At 35.8% G+C, this 24,026-nt stretch overlaps 1 protein-coding gene across 4 annotated transcripts in view; it reads left to right on the top strand.

The window, feature by feature from the left end:
• LOC103103854 (uncharacterized) overlaps positions 1–24,026 on the top strand; it is a 115,631-nt gene that overhangs the window by 44,417 nt on the left and 47,188 nt on the right. For all 4 annotated transcript variants that reach the window (XM_056799286.1, XM_056799285.1, XM_056799287.1 and 1 more), the window contains 6 exons: positions 8,642–8,915; positions 9,379–9,617; positions 10,609–10,894; positions 16,291–16,520; positions 17,467–17,752; positions 22,943–23,142. In XM_056799286.1, coding sequence (XP_056655264.1) covers positions 8,642–8,915; positions 9,379–9,617; positions 10,609–10,894; positions 16,291–16,520; positions 17,467–17,752; positions 22,943–23,142 — 1,515 coding nt within the window. The remainder of the gene's footprint in view (positions 1–8,641; positions 8,916–9,378; positions 9,618–10,608; positions 10,895–16,290; positions 16,521–17,466; positions 17,753–22,942; positions 23,143–24,026) is intronic.

Below are 24,026 nucleotides of genomic sequence, written 5' to 3'. Positions count from 1 at the left end.
TCTAGGTTCAAATCTGGTCTCAGCCACTTCCCAGCTGTGTGACCCTGGGCAAGTCACTTAACCCCCATTGCCTAGCCCTTACCACTCTTCTGCTTTGGAACCAAAACACAATATGAATTCTAAGATGGAAGGTAACGTTTTAAAAAATATATCAAATACTTTGAAATGAGGGATATAATTTCACCTTCTTTACAACTATCAATGAGATTTTATATGTAAAATCCTTAATTCAGTTTGGAGAACAGAACATAATCAAAACTTGCATTTCATTCTAGATACATTTGGAAGCCAAACATAAGCATATGTATATAGTTCTTAGAGAAAACAATCTAATCCTGTTGCTTTCTGTATTAGAGGCTCTTTCACTAGAGTATTTATGGTAAGAGAAGTGCTGGAATGGTTACACTAGGAAATAAGGTTAGAGGAGAAACTGAGATTCTCACTCCTCCCCTTCACCTATTTCCTGTCTATTTCTGTTGATTTTAATAGCTCTTCAGAGATGGTAAGTTAGCAGCAACTTTCAATATACTAATTCCACAATTTAATACTGTCAAAAGGGCATTTAAGGAAGAAAGTTAGGGAGTTGGGATAGGGTAGAGGGAATTTATGGTTTCCCAAATCTGTTATACGGTTCAATATAAGGAAGTAAGGTTGATTTGTCTTTGAGGGGAAATTTGTTAATAACTTGAAAAGGATCTTCAGAGCTATGTCCTAATCATTTCCAAGGTTAATTTATTGGTCAGGAATTCAGAGCAGTGGTCTGCTGGCTCCTCTCTCCCAGTTCAGACAGAAGTGAAGTTTCATATGTTGACTTTCTTAACTGTATCCCTGACCAAATTCTTCTCTAGAACCTTCCCTTCTCTCCTTGATTGACAATCCTTCAAGCTTCCATTCCTTGCGTCTGCTTGCTAGTGTCTGTGTTGTCGTCATCAATTTCTCACAGTTCTCAATTTTTACTGTACCATTTAACTAGAAACCTTTATATTATATCTTGGTCATATTACTTTATTTAATTCCCCCTTTAGGAGGATAACATCCTTGTATTATAATCTGCCCACAAATACAGTTTAAAATTGTAAGATTTTTCATACTTGCATCCTACTATAGAAACTCAGCGTTGTTCTAGTATTGACTTATTAATTATAAATTTAGTATCATAAAACTTCTACTCCTAACCTGCCCTGAATATAGAAGTTTGCTAAGAAATGAAAAGGAGGAACATATTTATAACAATGTTAAGACTCATTCCCTCAAGTACACAGATTGACTTCACATATACCATAGCAGAGGAAAAACTCCCTCAGCTCTATTTGACTCCAGGCATGAGTCACATCTGGTTGCCAATCATATAGTCACAGGATATCAAAAGCAAGCCTCAGGATTAACCAGGTAGGGAAATCTCCTGTTCAAACAAGAAATAGCTTGATGGGGAAAAGAAGTTGAAAAGATCCTACCTTGGGTTATTCCAAGATCATCCCCTCAACTTTTCCCAGGGGTAGACATTCACCTCTAGTTCTCAGACTACATATAGCACATACCGTTTTCTACTAATGGCTTTATGACAATTCACACAACCATCCTTGTAATGAAATCTCAAAATAATACTAAGTTATAATCTCCAAAGTTTTTACCTCAAATAGCAAAATTTCATGACTCACAACGTTGGACTTGAATATTATTAATTTCTCATATTCCCTCAATAGTTACATTTCATTTATCCTTGGCTTATAAATTAAAATCAACCACATTCTGGTGTTTCAGACATAGAACAAATACCTGACAGTTGACTCATATTAAGTATTGAGGTCATATCTTTAAACCACCCTCTTTATTTTCATAATTTTTATAAGTTATAATAAAAATTTTTCAAATAAAAGTTCTCTGTTTTAGCAAATGTACTGTTATTATAATTATACAGCACCATGACCAGGAATCATTTTTTCCAAATTTCTTTCTTTAAATCCATAATTATTATTTCTCCCTTAAAAATGAACCCTATTACATATTTAACCATTTTTGAATATCTATTTAATCACATTTTAACACTTCAATTTATAATCTAATATCATATAGATAAAAAATTTAACAGAATTTCTGATATAATGATCTCTTTCAAATTTCACAACATAAAGAGAATTTAGAAATATAACAACATACAGAATATCATGCATTTAAAACATGAAACAAAATTTATTACCAATCAGATGATATCAGTTCAGTCTAAAACATTTCCAGATTATCCCATGTACACATCATTAATCTTATCACTTTTAAATATTTTATACTAATCACATCTAAAATCCACTCAAGAGTTACAGAAAGTGGAATTTTAGGGCAAAGATGATAGAATAAGAAAGCCATCCTCCTAGGCCCTCCCAAACACCCCTCCAAACAACTCCAAACAAAAGGTGTCAGATAATTTTAGGGTTATGAATTTAAATCTATATTTAAATGGTTGCCAAATAAAATTCCCAAATCAGTCTGGAAATTCATGGTAATTTAATTAACATAGAGAGAAGGAATTTAAGGAGAAGGAGGATAGAGGATATAGGATTTCTCCTACCTGGCCTATGCCAGGGGGAGTTTTAAACTCCCTAACTCTAGGTCTCTGAAGAAGATTAGAGGCTTCTCAGAGGAAAAAGTTTGAAAGTAAAAGAGGAAAATTCAGCCTGAAACTCACCACCAAACCGGATAATAACTTGTAGCCATGCTAAGATACCAAAAGGCTCTCACATAGCTCTCAGCTAACTCTGCACTGCCAATTAGGGAAAGAGAGAGAGTGTCTCCTTGAAGGATGAAAAAATCTCAGATATATAGACCTTTCATCCTTGTGTCTCCTCCTCTAAATTTTCACATCTACCAATCACATTAAAGACTTTTTCTCCAAGACTGCCCATACTTTTAGTTCTCATCTTCTTTGATTTGATTATATCTTTAGAGTTACTTAACACTTTTTTGTTAAGTTCACTTTTTGTGAGTTACTTGACCTTTTTGTGATTAATTTAACCTTTATAGTTACTTAATACCTTTTTGTATTAGATCTAAAACTAGACTTAGCTTACAGTTCTAGGCTCACTATAAGGTGAGAACTAAGTACCTTCATTGTTCAATCAGGAGATTACAACTTTATCTTCCCATAAAGTATGGTCTAAGTAGGGTGGAGTAGTTTTTAAAGTTCACAAAGGTTCATAACAAATTTTGGAAGATTGTTACAGTTTTCCAGACCAGAACAGCCTAGAGAGTCTGCATAAAAGTTCTAACTGAATAGAGTGAAATGGGAGCAAAAGTCTGAGCAGGCAGCAGCAAGGGCAGACTGCACCCAAGCAGGCCACTCAAGGAACTGGCCCCTTAGCAGTGAGACCCTAACCTATTACAAACCTTCTACAAGACTCCTCTCTTGGGCTAGCCAGCAATGAGGCTCCACCCCTAGGGTGCCAGCTAGCACCAAGTTTCCACCTCTGGGGCGTACCAAAAGCAAAGCTTCAGCCCTTGAGTATAGCCAGCAGTGAGACTCTGCTCCCAAAGCCGTCCAACATTAAGTCCCTGCTTGTGGAGCCATTCAGCAGGGAGACTACCTTCAGTACAAGCCATCTCTTTGACCACCCTACTCCACCACAGATATTCTGTTCTGAGCCCTATCTCAGATCTCAGAGATTCCTCTCAGTGGAGTCTCTCCTAGGTTTATAAGCCAACAAGGAGTTTACCTACTAGTGAAAACTACCATCATTAGATCCCAAGCCCTGTTGCAAGCCAGAAGCAATCTTAGACAAAAAAAAATGTGAGATAGCCCTCTCTGATCCACAAGAAGAGTTCAACTTTATTATACAGTAAAATAATCACAAGATTAATAAAAATGAACCAGAAAAAAAATCTCATTCTAGATAGTAACTGTGGTAACAAAGAGGTTCAAGATACAAAGAAAAGGATGCCATTGTCAAAATAGCTGCATGTAAAGCATCAAAGAAAATATAAATTGAGCTCAAGCCCCAAAAGATATAATGGAAGAATTCAAATAGGGCTTTAAAAGGTAAGAAAGTGAGAAGGAAAACTGGGAGGGAAATGAGAGTAATTCAATAAAACTGTGGGAAAAGAATCAACAGCTTTACAAAGGAAACACACACAAAAATGGAACACATTCCCACAATTTTCCAAGTATAACAATTCCTTAAAAAGTAGGATTGGCCAAATGGGAAAAGAGATACAAAAATTCACTGCTACATAAGTTCACTGAAGAAAACAAGTCCTTAAAAATAGAATCAAGCAAGTGGGAGATTGATGAGGCTTCAAGAAAAAACAAATTGAACAAAAGAAAAAGAATGAAAAAATAGACAAAAATGTTAAATTTCTCCCTGGAAAAACAACAAACCTTGGAAACAGATCATGGAGAGATCATTTGAAAATTATTGAACTGGCTGAAAACCAAGAGCAAAAAAAAAGGTATTTGGACATCAAACTTCAATAAATTATCAAGGAAAACTTCTCTGACATCCTAGAATCTGAGAGTAAAATAGAACCTGAAAGAATCTACTGATCTCCTCTGAAAGAGATTCCAAAAGGAGAGTTATGGAGTAACTACATTCAATTAAAGAAATAATAATAATAGTCAACATTTATATTGTACTTAGCATATGCCAGTCACTATGTTAAGCACAAGCACTGTATATTTTTGATTCTCACAACAACCTTGAGAAGTAAGTAACATTATTACTTTCCTCTTTATAGATCAGGAAACTGAGGTAGAGATAAAATATTTTACACTTAAATCAGATAGATAATAAATTTATGAGACTAAAGTGTAACTTGAGTCTCCCTGTATTTTTCCTGCATTTTTTGGCTATTGTTCTTAATGTCCAACACCTTTATTTGGGAACCCAATCTGAAATGAGATGCATTAACTGGGTCCAAGAGGAAGGAAATGCAGTAGGAGTCAAAGAGAATTCTCTGAGATCTGAGATAGGACTCAGAAAGGCATCTCTGAGGAAGGAAGGGGAAGTCAAAGGGAGTCCTTCCTCATGATCTCCTTTTTGGTTTAAGTCACCCTTTCCATTCCTTAATTACATTTTATTCATTTTTAAGTTGCTCCTTAATTCAGAAAAGCTTTTAGTCTTTTCACAGTCAACAAGAGGTTTATAAGAGGCAAACTGCAAATACCTATTTTTTCTTCTTCTTTATGGGATTACTTTCAAATTCGATGCATTCCTTCATTAATAATAGCTTCAATAATCAATTTTCAGAGGGAAAATTATCTAAGTGCTATTTACTCTGAAACTTGTACATAGTATAAGTTTTCTTTTTCCCCAAAACAAATTCTCCAGATCGGTATCCCAGAATTCACTAAAATATTTCAGCATGTTTAGCTTCTGCTAAGTGCTTTATCAAGAAAGGACAAAGAGAAGGGAGTGAGTTCCTGGAGTTTCCCAAAATCCCAGGACTTCTCTCCTACAATGTTAAAATGATTATAGTTGTGCTCCCTTATCCACTGATTTGGTATCTGCTGATTCAGTTACCTGTGATTAACAACAGAAAAAGAAAATTGGAAAATTTGGAAAATTCTAGAAAATAAAAAATAAACTTTTCATAAATTTCAAACTGCCTGCCAAGTGAGTATAGGCTATATAACATGGTAGTCTACAAGCCTAGTACATGACCCATGTAATGTCCCTTTTGTCTCCACGCCCATACTCCCATGTGAAACTTTCTTCCAGTCAGCCTCTAGTGTTCTCACTGATCACATTTGTTGGAACATAATTATAGTACCTCTTTTTTAAAAGCCTTTATTTACTATAATAATGGCCCAAAGCATAAAGGTAGTAGTGATGGTTAGTGCAGTTATGCCCCTGTATCCGTTGATATGTTAATCTGCTGATTCAATTACCAGAAGTTAAAAGCAAGTGTTTACTTATATCTGGGTTTTAGTCATTCACAGTTGGTCTTGGAATATACCCCTGCAGATATGGGGAGCCTACTGTACTCTCCAGACTCTTTAATAATTAATCTCCAAGTGTCCAAAATTTTCTAAGATTTTTAGCAGTTTTTAAAATATAATCTGCCACTGAAGACCTAAAATGGGACTTACTCCTGCTTATTGGGACAACTGCTCCAGTAGGAAACTTCTTTCATCTTTACCAGCATACTAAACTCTTTGGCTACAGATTTTTAAGTTTTTCTGGCTGGCTGCATTTTTCCCTTAAAAATCTTATATAGGGTGCAGCTGGGTAGCTCAGTGGATTGAGAGCCCGGCCTAGAGACGGGAGGTCCTAGGTTCAAATCTGGCCTCAGCCACTTCCTAGCTGTGTGACCCTGGGCAAGTCACTTGACCCCCATTGCCTAGCCCTTACCACTCTTCTGCCTTGGAGTCAAAGACGGAAGGTAAGGGTTTAAAAAAAAAACCTTACATAGTAGCAGAATCTGAACATACATTAGTAAATGACCATAATCAACAAATCCAAAAGCTAAGCTTTTGAAAGAACTCACCATTTGATTTTTTTTAAAACCTACTGGGAAAATTGGAAAATATTTTGATGGAAAAAAGATTTTATGATTAAATAAGACAGAGAACATTATGAAAAGTGAAATGGATAATTTTCATTATATTAAATTTAAAAGGTTTTATACAAACAAAACCAATGCAATCAAGATTAGAAGGGAAACAATTATAGTAGGATAGAAAAAGATCATTCTGCCCAAAATTGTGAATGTCAATTTCAAACAGTTTGCTTTTGCAAAAGTTCATAATAAATTAAATTAAATAAGTTATTTTCAAAACTATCCTGTTTGAGTTTTCAAAAGAAATCAAAGCTATATTGACTCACATGAAAAAAATGCTCTCAGTCATTACTGACTAGAAAAATGCAAATTAAAATGATTGTGAGATCCACCTCACACTTACCAGATTGACTAACATTATCAAAAAGAAAAATGATAAATGTTGGAGAGGATGTGGAAAAATTGGAACACAAATATTCTATTGATGGAGTTGTTAACTTATACAACCATTCTGAAGAGCAATATTGGAACCACACTTAAAGAATCATAAAACTATTACCTTTTGACCCAACAATATCGCTCATAAACCTATATCCCAAAGAGATCAAAAGAAAAATAAAAGGTTGTATATATATACAAAAAATATTAATGGCAACTCTTTTTGTAATGGTAAAGAATTGGAAAACCGAGATGTCCATCAATTGGGGAATGGCTAAACAAGTTGTGGTATATGGTTGTAATAGAATACTATTGTGTCATAAGAAATTACCAACGGGATAAGTTCAGAGAAACCTGGAAAGACTTTGATGAACTGAAACAAAATAAAGTGAGCAGAACAAGGGGGACAATGTGTACAGTAACAGAAATATGGTACAATGATCAGCTGTGAAAGATTAAACTATTATCAGCAATGCAAATTTTTTAAAATAACCCCAAGGAACTCATGAAGGAAGTCAGGGTCTGAATGCAGATCAAAGGATACCATTTCTCACTTTATTTCCTTGATGAGTTGTTTCTGCTTTGTGTGATATGTGTCTTCTTTCACAGCATGAGTAATATGGAAATATGTATCACACTACAGCATTGGAATAACCTGTGTCAGACTATCTTTCTCAAGGAGATAGATCAGAAGAAGGAGGGAGAGAATCTGGATAGCAAAACTTCAGATTAATAATCATTAAAAATTGTTTCTACACGTACCTTTAAAAAATAAAAATTAAAACTGAAAAAAACAAAGTAGAAGAATCTTCAAACAACACTAAAAATGGCACAAAACAAAGATTTTTCTTGAAAAGCAAAGTCAAAATACCACTTTATAGGAGGCTACAGAAGAGTAAGGACATAATATAAAGAAGAAATCCCTTCAGGGAGAGGTAGGAAGAAAGTATCTCAAAACTGCCTAACAAAACCAAAAGTTTATCTGATCAGAATAAGACTTTTCAATAGCTAGCCTTAATTTTTTTTCAATTTGAAATAATGAAAAAAGTCAAATTGGGGGGAGGGGAAAGAAGAACAAATTACCACTTAACTCCCTTATAGATTTATGCCAGATGTCACATAACTCATAAGTGTGGTATTTAATCATTGTTATGACTATCAGGAGCATTCACTGGTCTACAACCAAAAAGTCTATTCAAAGGGGAACCCAAAGATATTTTACTAACATTGAAACCCAAATTCCTTCCTTGGGGAAACCTAATCCTTAATTTATCTTAACTTAATCCTAAATTTAACCTTAAACTACCTTCTCGTTGAGGTGGGGACCCAGGGCAGGGGGTGGGGGGATTACAGGGGGCACTTAAATTTAAACTTAATCCTAAATTATCCTTTCCTTGAGGGACTCTTCACCTGGGGAAAACTTAATCCAAAACTTAACCAAAATTCTAAATTCCCCTCTCCTTGGAAAACCCCTTACATAGGAGGAAAGGGAGGAAATATAAACAAACCTAATTCTAAACTAAATCTAAAATCTAAACTCCCCTCTTCTTCGGGAAACCTTCACCTGGGGGCAAACCTAATCCTAAATAATTCTGGTCTCAGTATCTGAAGCCATTAATCTTTCCATTATACCAAGTTTCATGATACATAAATTTCTCTCAAGCTACTCTTGTCACCAGGTCTCTCATATCTTACCCTATTTTTCTGATTATTTCAGGTCCAGAATTGTCAAAACAAAGACCAACCTCTCAGTCCAGTGTCTTCATTCCTTCTCAGTTTCCTGAGAAACCTATGGATGGTTCTATTCAAAGTGGCCACTGTGTTCAAACACTACAAGAGACTGACCCTTGGTGGATGGTTGATTTGGGTTCAACACAAACTATAGGATCTGTGTCAATCACCAATCGAAAAGATTGCTGTCAGGAACAAATCAAAGGAACCATGATTTTGGTGGGAGACTCACCTTATCAGGGCGGAAAGTTCAATGCTAGGTATTGACTGAAACTGTGTCATTTAAATGCTGGTGGGTTGGCAAACGGACTGATGAATCACTTTTCAAAAATGGTATTTGGAAAGGTAAATTGGCAAACAGCAGAAATTCACATTTTAGGCCAATTAAGTCAATTCTTCATCATGGTCACTTTTGAGTAGCCATAGTCTATGCTCCCTTTTCATCTGCTCTCTGTTCCTCCTCCCTTAGATATGTTAAGGAACATAAAGTTAAAACTTTTTTCTTTCAAAACTGGGACCTTAAGACCAGAATATTTGAGTAAAAAAAAAACCCATGTTGGCAGGAATTTTTTTAATTGTTAGGATATAAATAGAGCTGAACTTTTGGCTATTGAGTCATGATAACATAAAAGGGACAAACAAATCATCTTTAGTTTTCCTCCTGAGCAGCCCATACCCTATCACCACAATCCTCTCACACATAACAATATTGTTTCTTTCCAGATGTGCAAGCATTCCCTTCTTGGATCTAGGGATAAAACATGTTGTCAGCTGTGAAGGAATGAAAGGAAGATATGTTACAATCATACATCCAGGGAGAGAAAAGGTTTTATCATTCTGTGATGTGAAAGTCTTTGGAAAGATCTGGAATTCAGACAAGGTGTTCCCTGATGAACTAGAGTTAAGCAGTCATGATTCTTCTTATTCTTTATATAATTTTGACCTCATGGAGAACAACTTCGGTAAGTGTATATATATATATACACAGGCACAATGTACCAGTGGCATTTTTGTGACTTTCTTTCCTCAAATCAAATATTACTGAGGAAGCACAATTCCTCAAATGTGTATTCTTTTCAAATGTTATTCCCTCAAACTTTCTTCCTTTTTAAAATATTTCCAATTCTCACTCAGGTTCCTTTCCATTTTTTATTCTTTTGTTTCCACCTTATTCCTCTAATCTCTTTTCCTATTCCTCTCAGCTTCACGTCCAGCTTACAAAACGTGAATGCATCTTGTATTGCAAGTCACCTTTTAGAAAGATCTCTACACATTGTAAAAAGTAATGCAAGGAGTTTTAATATCCTAAGAACAATCATAAGAACCATAAAATATTTAATGAGTCCTGTTTTCAAATGGAATCTTTTATGTTTTTAATAACCAAATATTTTAAACATCTCTAAATATATTCTCAATATTTTTTAATTCATAGAAATTTCACTTTGAATGTTTCATGTAAAATTGGCTGGAATTAATTGGCTCGTTTTTCCCTTGAAGTTTCTAAATCCAGGTCCTTTTTAGTAAATGAATGGTTAAAAAAAATGGTTAAAGGGCAAGTAGGTAGCACAATGGATAGAGCACCAGACCTGGAGTTGGGAGAACTTAGTTTCAATTGTCTAGCCCTTACCACTCTTCTGCCTTAGAATTAAATGGGAATGCTATGTTAAACATCATGCACACTTGATTTTTCCTTTATACATTCTTGCTTAGAAGAGAAAGGTATACTATTGTAGCACATGTTATGGGATTATATTGTGAACTCATAAAAGTGAGAATGACATCTATTAGCAATGTCAAATGATGATAACTAAGCATTCTAGATCACTTCCTTAAGATAGTAGGACTTTTTATTTATCCTTGGGTATAGGGAGCACTTCTTCATGCTAGGAAAAGCGTTTGTACTGTGAAGCTGATAGCTAATGGACTTTTCCCTTACATATCCCATCATTTCAGGTCCAGTGCTATCAAAGGGAAAACCTGCCTTCCAGTCCAGCATCTCCAATCCCTTGGGGTCTCCTGAAAGAGCTGTAGATGGATCACTGCTAGCTGATTTTGAAAAAGGCACTTGTATTCAAACACAAAGAGAGGTTAATCCTTGGTGGATGGTAGATTTGGGTTGTACACAAACTGTGAAATCTGTGGCAATCACTCCCCGAAAAGACTGTTGTACTGAAGAATTACGTGGAGCACTGATCCTGGTAGGGGACTCTCCTGATGGTGGAGGAACTTTGAATGCCAGGTATGATGCTAAGCTTTATCTCTTGAAAATAAAATGGGATAATATTTGTAGAGCACTTTACAAAGTTAAAAGAAGGGTTCAAAACCAACTAACTAACTAACTAACTAACTAACTAACTATATATATATATATATGTATATATATATAAAATTATATATTATAATATATTATTAATATCTAGCTAAACATTGTTTCACTCATTCAACTAGTGAATCAATGTAATCTAACCATTTTTATGTTTTTGTGTATATGTGTTTGTTAGGTTGTTATTCATGCTGTTATGTTATTTTGTTAGTGTTATGTCAGTGTTACTGTTGTGTTATTGTTGTGTTACTGTTGCATGCAATATACTTACCACAGCTTCAGATTTTTCCTCTTCTCATCTTGTTTAAAGAATTCTTCCTCTCCAAATTCATGATAGTAAAATATAGTAACGAATGCTTGTGAATATGTTATGTTGTATTATATTAAATTCCCAAAATTCCTTAAAACTATTAGTCCATCAATCTCTTGATCCTCTTCATTGAAAATTCCCTTCAAAGTCTTTATCTGCTTACTATTTATAAGTCTTTCAGTCTTTTTTTTACAATGTCCATCACTTTTCTGAATCCTCCTCTTTAACTGCATTGTCCTCTTCCATCTGAACATCCTCTTCCACTAGAATGGTCCTCTCCTTACTGAAGGCTCTGACTGAAGACTCTATTTGACTGATGAATCACAGCTTTCCATGAATTCTTCTTCATTTTCTTCTTCTACAATTTGTACACTTTCATTATCAATTCCATGAGCTAATTTAATATGTGAGAAATGATACCACGAATCTCTTCCTAATACTTTCACTGGAGGTAGTGAAACTAACACAATTGTATAAGGACCTACCCAGCTCTCTTGAGTTGCTGATGTTTTTGCAAAATTTTTCACATACATCATATCACCTGGTTGAAAATTATGAAGAGTATAGTCCAATGGGCCAGATTGGATCAATACTCCCATATGCAGTTCTCTAAGCCATTGTTGTAATGCACATAAATATGAAGCAAGTTGACAATTTCCTCCTAAGAGAAATCTATAAACTGTCTTACAAGTTTTTGCCTTCAATGGAGTATGTCCAACGAGCATTTTATAAGATGATATATGTAAATCTGCACTTGGTCTTGTATGTAGGCAAAACAAAACTATGAGAAAAATATCTGGCCATTTTTAGATGAATTTCAGCACAAATTTTCCCCACCATAGTCTTGAGTTCCTTATTCACCCACTCCATTTGATCTGAACTTTGTGGATGATAAGGAACATGATATTTAGGTGTTATTCCTAGATTCTCATAGACTCTTTTCAGGATATCTTGTGTGAAATGAGATCCTTTATCAGAATCTATGATAATTGGTACACCAAACCAAGGAACAATTTCCTTAAATAACACTTTCACCACAAAGCTAGCTATATTAGTATTATATTGAAAAGCTTCAGGTCATTTTGTTAATCTATCAACAATTACAAGACAAAACTTGTATCTTCCAGCTTTTGGCATGCTGATGTAATCAATTTGCAACCTCTCAAATGGACAATATGTCAAAGGTCTACCACCCAAACCTTTCTGAATGTATCTTGATTGAATTTTTCGCAAACAAAACAACTTGTACAGCTCTTATTTGCAATAGTACTTACTCCCAGTGCTACTCATTGCTTTTTTACGTAGTCTACTACAGCTTGAGTACCAAAATGACCCTTTGTGTGAATGGCTTGACACAAATAGGTATATAAATCTTTTGGTTATAGCAGTTTTCCAGCATCTGCAATCCATATTCCCTGTTCTTTTCTTGCTCCAAGAATTTCTGAATCTACATAAGCTCTTTCAAAATAACCAGACTCAATAGTTGACAAATTCATTATATACACTGGAGCATTCCTGGCTGCAAACTTAGCAGTTATATCAGCTCTATGATTTCCTTTAGAGAACTGAATCTCTGCCACAAGTATGACTTCTACAATGGATCACTGCTAGCTGTTTAGGTTTTTGGATAGCATCCAACAACTCAGTTATTATTTCTGCATGTGCAATTGGTTTTCCCTATGCAGTAATAAAACCTCATTGTTTCCATCTCTTCCCTGTTGCATGACATACTGAAAATGCATAACGAGAGTCTGTAAAAATATTAGCACTTTTACCATTAGCTAGAAGACATGCTTACTCCAATGCCACCAGCTCTGCTCCTTGAGCACTAAGTTTGCTAAGTAATGAGCCATGCCACAGTGTCTCAAATTCTATGACCACTTCAGCACCAGTACATCAAATTCCATCACACAAATATGAAGAATCATCTGTGAATAATGCCAAGTCTGCATTTTTCAATAGGAGTGTCTTTCAAATCCACCCTAGGCTTATCCACTAGATCTAATACTTTAACACACTCATGTAATGGTTCACCATTTTTTGGCAAATCAGGAAGAAGCATAGCTGGATTTAATGCACTATACCTCCTCAACTGGATGTTCTTACTACCCAGGAGAATAATTTCATACTTAGAAATTCGTTGATGTGAATAAGCTTGAGTATGAAATTTCCTCATTAGTTCTTCTTTTTGATGTGAACAATATACAGTCAATGGACATCCCAAAACTAAATCTGCTAACTTCTGGACTAACACTGCAGTAGCAGAATTGGAATTGAGAAAAAATCTGAGTATAAATCGACCACAGTGAAATATCTTGACTGATTTGGAATGGAAGAAATTATAGCAGCTGGACAGGATGAGTCTTGATTACATAGTCATTGATTGCTCTTAAATCCTGTATAAAATGATATACAACTTTGCCATTCTGATCTTCCTATTCTGTGGGATACTTTGACCAAAGACCTTCAGGTATATCCTCAGGTATTGGATAGATTGAATCTAAGTCACCATCTGTACTGACTGAATCTAAGAACATCAATGGAAAAGCTTTCAGAGATTCTTCTGATAGATGTAATGAGATATCACCAGTATCAGTACATTGGATCATTGCCCTTAGTTTACATAATAAATATCTACCTAAAAGATTCATTGGACAGTCTGGCATACACAGAAATGCATGCTCCACAAATAATGGACCTAAAGTAATCATTTTTGGTTGTAATTTTGCTACTCTCTGAGGTTTACCAGTAGCATCTATTACTTCCATTGTACCAACAGTTCTACAATTCATAGGAAAACTTTGCAAAACTGATTTACTGACTCCAGTATCAATCAGAAGATCACAAATCTGGTCTCCAATAGTTACTGACACATATGGTTCTCTACCATTTGGTTGCTGAAATGTTTCCAACACCTGTGCTGGCTCAGTAACATCAGTACAAAGCTCCTCTTCCAGAGGAGTTCACCAACTGTACTCAGTGCTCCTGAGAGTTCTGTGTGGAATGTTGGTTTGCAGGATCTCTTGCTCTCAGCTTACCCTGTCAAAATCCTTTACTACACATCCCAATCCCCTCCAACATTTATAATTTTCTTTTTCTCTCATAGTAGCCAATTTGCTAGGTCTATATGGTGCCTAAGAGTTGTTACTTGATTCAGTAATGATTTGAAGCATTTTCATATGACTGTAGATAGCTTTAATTTCTTCATTTGAAAACTGCCTGTTAATAGATAGAGTCAGTTAAAAGAGGATAGGGCAGTCCAAAATGTAGGATTTTAAACATACATCTATTAAATTTCATTTTCTTAGTTTTGTCTTATTCTTTGATCTATATAGATCACTTCAACATTGTTATATAACCACATTTGTTATATAACCATATTTTGCATACATGGTAATCATGTCTTCTACATGCCATTAGCCAATTTGATAAGAATTTTATCTATGACCATGATCACATTATTGATAAAGATTTTATCTATGCAAAAATCTCTTTAGTTCTATGTAAGCATAATTATTTATTTTTATCTCATTTGAATTATTAAATTCTTAATAATTTTTCCTTAACTATCATTATAAAAATATCCTCCCTTATTCTCCTTTAATTTTTTATGGTATAACCTTTTATATGCAGATGCAGTATCCATTCAGCCCTTACCATGATGCATGATATAAACTGTGTATCTAAATCTCACTTCGACAAAATTGCTTTCCAATTTTCCTAACAGTTCTTACAAAATAGGGAGTCCTTCACCTAATAATTTATGTCTTTGGTTTTATTCAATTCTGGAATATTATTTTCAATTTTTAGTTTCTTATTTAACTTATTCATTCTGCTGATCTATTCCTTTTAATTTTTTAGACTTTCAAATTGTTCTAATGATTTTTGAAGTCTAAATGCCAAGATTCTTTTGTTTATATTTGTGTTTATTTATTACTTATGAGTTTGCAGACTTTTTCCTCTTTTGAATGAATTCTATTTTTCTTCTTTCCTTAAAGAATCATCTTCATGATTTGATGAGTTTAGCATTAAACCTGCAAATTTATGTAGTATTGTAGGTTTTATTATGTTGGTGGACTACAAGTAACTTTTTTTAAAAGTCTTTATAATTGATTAAATTTTCTCTAATTTTTGTAAAAAGCTTTTTAGAATTATATTTATATAACATAGGTTCTTGCTTATCTCTCTTGCTCTCTCTCCCAATTCCCATCAGTACTGTGCAGCTAGGTCCCTTTATCTGGCTATAATTATCTTCCAGATTCTAGGCATCACCCTAGTGCATCAAAAACAATAACTGGTATGTTCTTCCATTGAATATTAACTGATATCAATTAGCTAGTCAGACTTGGTTTTTAAAAGAATAAGTATTTACTACAGAAATATAGCAAAAACTTGAAGGCACACTGCCACAAATACATGTAGAGCCCAAGGGAAAGTTGATTCAAGCTGAGAAAGTATGGAAAGTATGTGTAGCAAAGGGATAATTCCCAGAACTGGGTTCCTGGAAGCTCTTTTCTCTCCTTCATGGGTGCCCATGAAGTTCCCCATAGGCATAATGTAGCTTTCTGATGAGTTCCTTGTAGAGTTCTGAAGCTGCCTTTCCTCAGTGTTTCTAATATTTTCTCGGCTCCCAATGCTGACACCACCACCAAGTGTGGCAAGGACAGCTTAGGATACTAGTGAGAAGTCCCAATCCTTCCACCTTCTGAAGTTCACAGGTCATACTTTAGTCAAGCAGGAGGTTGCAATGGAGACAAAAGCTTCTTCTGTCTCCCATAATGCTTCTCTCTTGAGGTCTTTACTTCAATGGTTTCCAGTTTCCATCATTGTGGAAGCTAGGCACTGGAATGCTTTTTATTACTGCAAGTAAATAATTTTGAATGTTGGCTTGAGAAACCATACTAAAATAAGTGGGACCAGAAGCTAATCATCTTTGACCTGACTCTATGTAAACTGTTTTCATGAGCATCCTTACCAAAAAATATATATAATTTGCCTTCAGATGTGCAGTCATTGGTTTCCTGGATCGTGAAAAAACAGAGACTTTCAGATGTGGACTGATTCATGGAAGATATGTGAGTGTTCTCAACCCAGGAAAAGAAAAAATGATATCTCTATGTGAAGTACGAGTCTTTGGAAAGGCATCAAAATTTCCCCCCCTTGATAACCTGCCTATCAGTCCTAAATCTCTCCCTTCATCACCTGGGACTGATAATGCCATGGATTCAGCTGGTAAGTATATTTTCTTAACAAGAAGAATTCAAGTAACATTATAATTCTCTCTGTAAAACATTCATAGTTGAAAATATGATTGCTATAAAGCCAGCATTCTTAACTTGGAGTCTGAGAAGTTATTTTTGTAACATTTTGATAACTTTCAGTGTAATTGCTTTCCTTTGCAATCATATACATTTTATTTTATGTATTTAAAAACACTATCCTAAGAAGATATCCATAGTTCTCCAGCCTGTCAAAAGGCACTATGAAATTTAAAAAGGTTAAGAATTTCAGATACAAAGGAAGAAGCTTAAAAGTAGCCATAAAAATTGTCTTTCCCTCTTGTGCATTCTACCAGATATTCTCTCTCATCTCAAAATATAAAGTTAACTCATTTTGATCTTTCAGAGCACTTAATATTCCAACGCTGCAGGAAATTCAGAATGTGATCAATCATTCTTGAAGACTGAGTCGCCTATATCAAAATTATAGAACAAATTTGTGAGATAATACATGTATAACCCAGATTGAATTGCTTACAAGCTCTGGGAGGGAAGAAAGAAGGGAGATGATTTGGATCATATAACTTTAGAAAACTTATGTGGAAATTTGATTTAATCTAAGACATTCAATAAATGAAAGATAATTTGCATCTAGGGAATCAGGGAATGCTGTAGAAAAGACACAGTAACTGAGCAGCTGGGACCTCAAAGGAAGAGATGGTAATAGTGGCAGTGGAGAAGGGATAGAGATCCTTATCACTTTCCAACCTGAATTCCAATAGACAAGTAAGACAGCTATTAACTGGGATCACATACAAACATTTTGAAGAGCTATTTCCTAATAATTTCCCCCTTGTGTGAAGAATGTAAAATCTTAGTTCTGCTAGAAAGAATCTGCACTTCTTTCTAACTCACAGCTAATTGATAATCACCAATGCCATTCTATTTTTCTCTTTTAGTTCCAGTGGTATCAAGGGGGAAACCAGCCTTCCAGTCCAGTGTCTACAGTGCTTTAGGATCTCCTGAAAGAGCTGTAGATGGATCTTTACTTAGTGACTTTAACAAAGGTTCTTGTATTCAAACTTACCCAGAGAATGATCCCTGGTGGATGGTAGATCTAGGTTCACCATATACTGTAGATTCTGTATCAATTACAAGCCGAAGAGATTGTTGCTCTGACCTCATGAATGGAGCCATGATCCTGATTGGAGACTCCCAATATATGAATGGCAGGATGAATCCCAGGTAAATTATTTACTTAGCACTTTTAATTCCCAGGAAGCCTGACATTGTAATGCGATAACTGGAATGGAGAACTGAATTGACTAGCTATATAAATCAAGTATCTAACCCTTTTCTCTCAAGTGCTGAATTCTCCACATTTCATGAATCCAAGACAATAAAACTTAATGTAAATATGATGCCATTGATATGAAATTTATGATTGCCTCAGAATATGTTCCCCTTCCCTCCATCCTCTCTACTTGAATATGTTCATTCATTCAACAAATATTTAAGTATAAAGCATTATCCTGGGCTGAGGGGCACATCTAGTAGTAAAATCCAACATTGTCCCTTCCATGACTACAAAAGCTTACAATATTCTAAACAAGGAAAGCAAGTAACTTAACTTAACCTCAGCCTCAGTTTCTTCATTTATGGAATGAGGTGATTATACCAACCAGCTTCTGAGACTCTGTCTAGCCCTAGACCTCTGATTCGATAATTTATCTGACAAATATGCCAATAACTAAAATATAAAACTGTATTGTTGGAGGCAATTAGGTGGATCAGTAAGTAGAGAGTCAGACCTAAAGAAGGGAGGTCTTGGAGTTCAAAGTGACTGCAGACCCTTTCTAGCTATGTCACCTTGGGCAAGTCACTTAAACCCCATTACCTAGCCCTTACTGCTCTTCTGCCTTAGAACCAATACAAAGCATTGATTCTAAGTTGGAAGGTAAAGGTTTGGGTTTTTTTTTTAACTCTTACCTTCTGTCTTGGAACCACTATTGGTTCCAAGGCAGAAAAGTGGTTTGGAAGAAAGAAATGCTGAAGTAAAGGCAAGGACTGGATTTGCAATGTTGCCTCATGAGAAAAGGAGATAGAACTCTGGCTGCCAATTGAGGATGGGAATGGAATTTCCAGCTAAGAAAAGGAGAGGAGTAGTTGATGATTCAGCTTTTTCCCTTTTGAACTGAGAAGAAGGAGCAATTTCCACTGACCACATCTAGCTACCAATCCTTCATTTCAACAGAAAAGATTCAGACTAACCATCTGTCTCATAGTGATTAGAAAGAGAGTTTTTTCCCTTTGGGGAAGACAATAGCCTATCCTTCAGAAGACTCCTTCAAAGCTATATCTCTGTGCCAAGAAATACCATCATCTTGAACCTACAAAGATATTAAGATCATCTGGGACTTAGTCCCTAGACTTGAGCCTCAAACCCCTGAAGAAAGCTATAGGAGGAAGATAGTTCAGGGACTTTCTGTTTCCTCTTTCCTAACTTATTATACCCAACCCCTTGTCTAATAAATAGACATTTTCAACTTTCTGAGAACTCAGACATATTAAATGTACTAAAGGGGGATCATATATACAACTAAAGAAGAAAGAGACTAAAGTGGTTTTCTCTTACCCTTCAGCTCTGGTCAGATCTAACTCCATTTTCCAGACAGCTCTGCCTGGGGGGAGGGAGAAGTGGTGTTCCTCTTTATCTGTTCCCTCTCTCTCAATTACCTGTCAAAACTTTGATTCCTGATTCCCCTCTAGTACAGTGGTAAGGGCTAGGCAAGGGTGGGGTCAAGTGACTTGCCCAGGGTCACACAACTAGGAAGTGGCTGAGGCCAGATTTGAACCTAGGACCTCCCATCTCTAGGCCTGGCTCTCAATCCACTGAGCCACCAGGTGCCCTCAAAGGTTTTTTTTTTTTTTTAAGCAAATAATACATGGTTTCTAAGAAAGGAACTAGTAACTAGGTGATCAGAAAACAGAACCTTCTGTATAGGAAGTTGACTTAAACTGAACCTTCAAGAAAGCTAGGAATTATTATACAAAGGCAGAAGGGAGGAAGAAGTGAATTTCAGGCATAGAGAACAGCTTTACAAAGGCAGGCAATAGGAAATGAAGTGTCCCATAAGAAGAATAAGTAAAGGCTGATTTGGCTAAACTTTAAGTGTGTGAAGGGGAATAACACAGTAAGTCTGGAAAGGTAGATTGGAGCTAGATGGTTAATAGCTTTAAAGGCCAAACAGAGGAGTGTGCATTTTACCAAGAAGCTACTGGAGCTTCCTGAGCAAGGAAGCAACCCAATTAAACCTACTTTGGTAGAATAGTCTAATCTTGCTCATTCCTGAACATGAATCCCCTCTCCAACACAGCCAACAAATGCTCATCTAATTGTTTGAAGACCATCATGGAATCCGCTACCCCTCCAAGCAGCTTATCCCATTTTGAGATAACTTTAATGGTCAGGAAATCTTTTCCATGAAGCTGTTCTTTAAACTCTTGAAAACACTTAACATACCCCACTCTCACCTATATCTATAGGCCAAATAAACATCCTCGGTTTCTTCAATCAGTCATACAGGTGATATGAAGTCAAGGCCCTTCAGCCTCCTAGTTGCTTCCTGGATATTCTTCAGATTGTAAATGCCCTTGCTAAAATTTGGTGCCCCAAACTGAAAACAATATTCCTATGACAACTGACTAGGAAAGAGCACAGAGTACCTACTATATACTCCCAAATTATAGACACTATGCCTTCCTTAAAGTAGTCACAAATCACAAAAACTCTCTTGACTATAATATTACATTGTTGACATATGGAACTTGCAGTCCAATGAAATGCCTAGATCTTTTTCAGATGAGCTATTTAGCACTGCAACCCCTACCTTTTACTTAGTCAATTGTTTGAACATAAGTTCAAAACATTTATTCCTATTAAAATTACTCACAGGGGCTGCTAGGTGGCTCAGTGAGTAGAGAGCAAGTACTAGAGAAGGGAGGTCTTGGGTTCAAAGTGACTGCAGACTCTTCCTAGCTATGTTGCCCTGGGCAAGTCACTTAACCCCCATTACCTAGACCTTACTGCTCTTCTGCCTTGGAATCAATACACAGTATTGATTCTAAGACAGAAGGCAAGGGTTTAAAAAAATTAATCATATATGACTTAGTCTTATGTTCTAACCTGTTAAGAATCCTTTGGGATTTTTGAAGTCATTTTTTTATTAGAGGGTAAAGTTATTGAGGGATGCTGGGGGAAGAATTGATAAAAGATTTATCTTTTGAACTCTGTAGAGTGATCTGTGTGTCACTTGATTGATTCTGATTTTTGAGATGAGGAAAACTTAATGCAATAGTTCTTTTTTATCCAGTCCCCAACCTTGATTGGAGATAAGAGAAAGTTCTAGTCAGCTGAGTCATTACCTAAGATTATGGATGACAGACCCACAAGCCCACCATGGTAACCACAGAACTCTTATTGACTGAGTTTTAGCCTGGGATTATAGAAAAAGCAAACAAAAATTTCTAGATGTCAAGGGTATGCATTGCCACGATGTCTATCTGGGTTTCCTTTCATGGCTATACTTCAGATCCAGTCATTCAAACAGCTTTGAATCCACTGAATTATACTTTCATCTAGTCCACATCTTTCCATCTTTTCCATTGGAATACCATAAAATGCTTTATGAAAAACCTTTGCCAAAATCTAGGTGAATTATCAGTCATAGATCATCAACCAATAAGACTATATTAAGTACCAACTATGTGCCAAACACTATCCTAGGTGCTGAGAGGCAAAAGTGAAACAGCCCCTGACCTTAAGGTGCTTACAGTCTAGCCAGAAGAGGTGAGATATATATATATATCTTTATACAAAATATATGGAAAATAGTTAATGATTCTATGATGAAAACATCAATTCTAGGAATGGGGAGGAGCAGGACAAAAGTACAGAGATATGAGATAGATACAAAAAGAGAAATAACATAATAAAGCTAGAAAGGTAAGCTGAGATAGGTTGTCAGATAGGGCTTCATAAGGGTTTATACTTTATCCTACTAGTATTATGGATCCACTGCAGTGTACTGAGTAAAAGAGTGATGTGGTCTATCCTGTCCCATAGGCTTATCTCTTTGATAACTAAGTGGAGAACAGATTGAAGAAGAAAGATACCTGGGGCAGGGGGATCGATTAGGGGGCTATTTCTTTTTTGTTGTTGTTTAATATTTAATTTTTCCAATTAAATGCTTAAGCAATTTTCAACATTCATTTTCCAAAATTTTGAGTTCCAAATCGTCTCCTTCTCTTCCTCCTCTCCCCCTTCCCTGAGAAGGCAAGCAACTTAACCTAGGCTGTACATGTGTGATCATGCAAAATGCATTTCCATATTGGTCATGTTATTAGAGGAATAATCATACATATATACATATATATGTATCCTTTTAAAACCATGAAGAAAATAAAATGAAAAACAATATACTTCAGTCTGCATTCAGACAAGGAAGCTATTTCGATAATCTAGGCAGGAAGTAATAATAAGCCTGAATGAGTGTGATGGCCATGCGAGTAGAGAGAAGAAATGAGTCATGAAATAATATGAAAGTATACAGCATCTCTCCATTAGAAAATTAAGTAGGGGACTTTCTGTGAGTGGTCACAAAAGGAGCAATAAAACGGTCATTTGGATGGACAGGATGTACACCCATCACTGACTAAGGGGTCATAACATTGGAAATGGAGTGCTTATATCCCTAGATTGAGTAAGAAGATAATGTCAGAGGAAAAGGTCTGGAGGTCCAGAGATCCCCTTCCCCAAGTTGGCACTTACTCGTCAGGCCACATAGGTGGAAGTTCTCTAATTAGGACATTTTGTAGTTAAGCAAGTGTAGTCATGACTCTTAGTGTGCAGTCTTAAACCTATTCCTCATAGCCTAAAAAGTCTGATATAAGAAAAAATATTTTAACCTACCTAAAGCAATACATATTGGTCACACTGGTCTGAATAATTCTAATTAGAAATAGGAAATAATAGGGGTTAAAATCATTTCTCACATTATAAAAAGAATAGCTACTGAGGTCATAGGATCATAGGCACAGTGCCTGACATGTCATATTAAAATGAAATCTATGAAGGATGGAAAAAAGAAGGGAGCATCAAAGATCACTATTCTTGTGCAAGTTATCGAATAGGAAGGATTCTAGAGCCATAGTCAGGGAGGAGTACAGGCTGTTCGTTATATCACTCTTCAATGACTGATCTTATTAAAAATCAATTCAGATCACCCTTTTTAGTATTTCCTAGGGATAAAAAGAACAGAAAGATTGGCTAAAGAAATCCTATTAAAATGAGTGATCCTCTTCTAATGATGTCCTATATACTCTGCTTTCTCTCACTGCAATGTCTTCAAAAATAAAAATATGGTTTCTATTTAGGTGTGCTATGGTTCCTGCCATGAGGCCTGGAAAAACTGAGTCTTTCTCCTGTGGGTCAATGAAGGGACGATATGTGACTATCACCATCCCTGGCAGAGGAAAGCTCTTAACTATGTGTGAAGTACAAGTCTTTGGGAAAGCATTTGAAGGCCCTGAGAAGCTACAAGCTGGTGACTCTGGGACACAGATTTCCAATTTAGGTATGCGATTTAATGGAAGCACTCCAATGTACACACATCTATTGGTTCTCCAGTAATATGCTTTGGGTACTATTTTCTAAATTGACACCCTCTGGTGAGTAGATTTATTTGGAAAGTGAGGTCAGTGAGGTCACAAAGTTCTTCCTATAAACCTTGAATGGTTCAAGGAAATATTATTCATAAGATGTGGTCTGAAAAATCTATTTTTTTCCTTATAGTGATCCTTTTCCTGTTGGAAAATCACACCTTTTATTTTTATCCCTTCTAATCTACTTTTATCTCTACCTTCCACATTTTTCTCCTTCTTCACTTCCTCCTCTTCCCTCCTCCTATTAATTTTTTTTCTGCTCATTCCTTTTTTGTGGTTTATTACATCACTGAGCCAAAGATATTCAATTCCTAGTTAACTTTATAACATGGCCATCAGGCAGACAGAAATTTTTTGGTATCTGTGTCCAAGCAGCCTTCCTTTTAGCCAACTCATGAGTGATGACCCTGTCCCTCTCCCAGTTCAGTATTACCTCATGACAAATAGTTTTCCATCTAAGGGATTTTCAACTGGGCAATGCAATTTTATAGCAAGACTTGAGAGAAGGCTGAGGTTCCAAATGTCTGGTTGGGACAGCTGGGTGGCTCAATAGATTGAGAGCTAGACCTGGAGATCCTGGGTTCAAATTTGACCTCAGATATTTCCTTAGCTGTGTGATCTTGGGCAAGTCACTTAACCCCCATGTCTAGCCCTTAACAAATACCTAGTTGTGCTACCTTAATCATGTGCCAATGACCATTTTTGTAAGGCACTGGTCCTTTGATTCTATTGACATAGAAAGCTCCAGATGAGCAAGTGCCATAGATTTTACATTGGACATCACCAGATGGGATAC

This window comes from Monodelphis domestica, chromosome 5 (genome assembly GCF_027887165.1).
Source record: "Monodelphis domestica isolate mMonDom1 chromosome 5, mMonDom1.pri, whole genome shotgun sequence".
In the NCBI taxonomy this organism is placed as follows: Eukaryota; Metazoa; Chordata; class Mammalia; order Didelphimorphia; family Didelphidae; genus Monodelphis; species Monodelphis domestica.
This window is presented reverse-complemented; position numbering and strand designations above follow the sequence as displayed.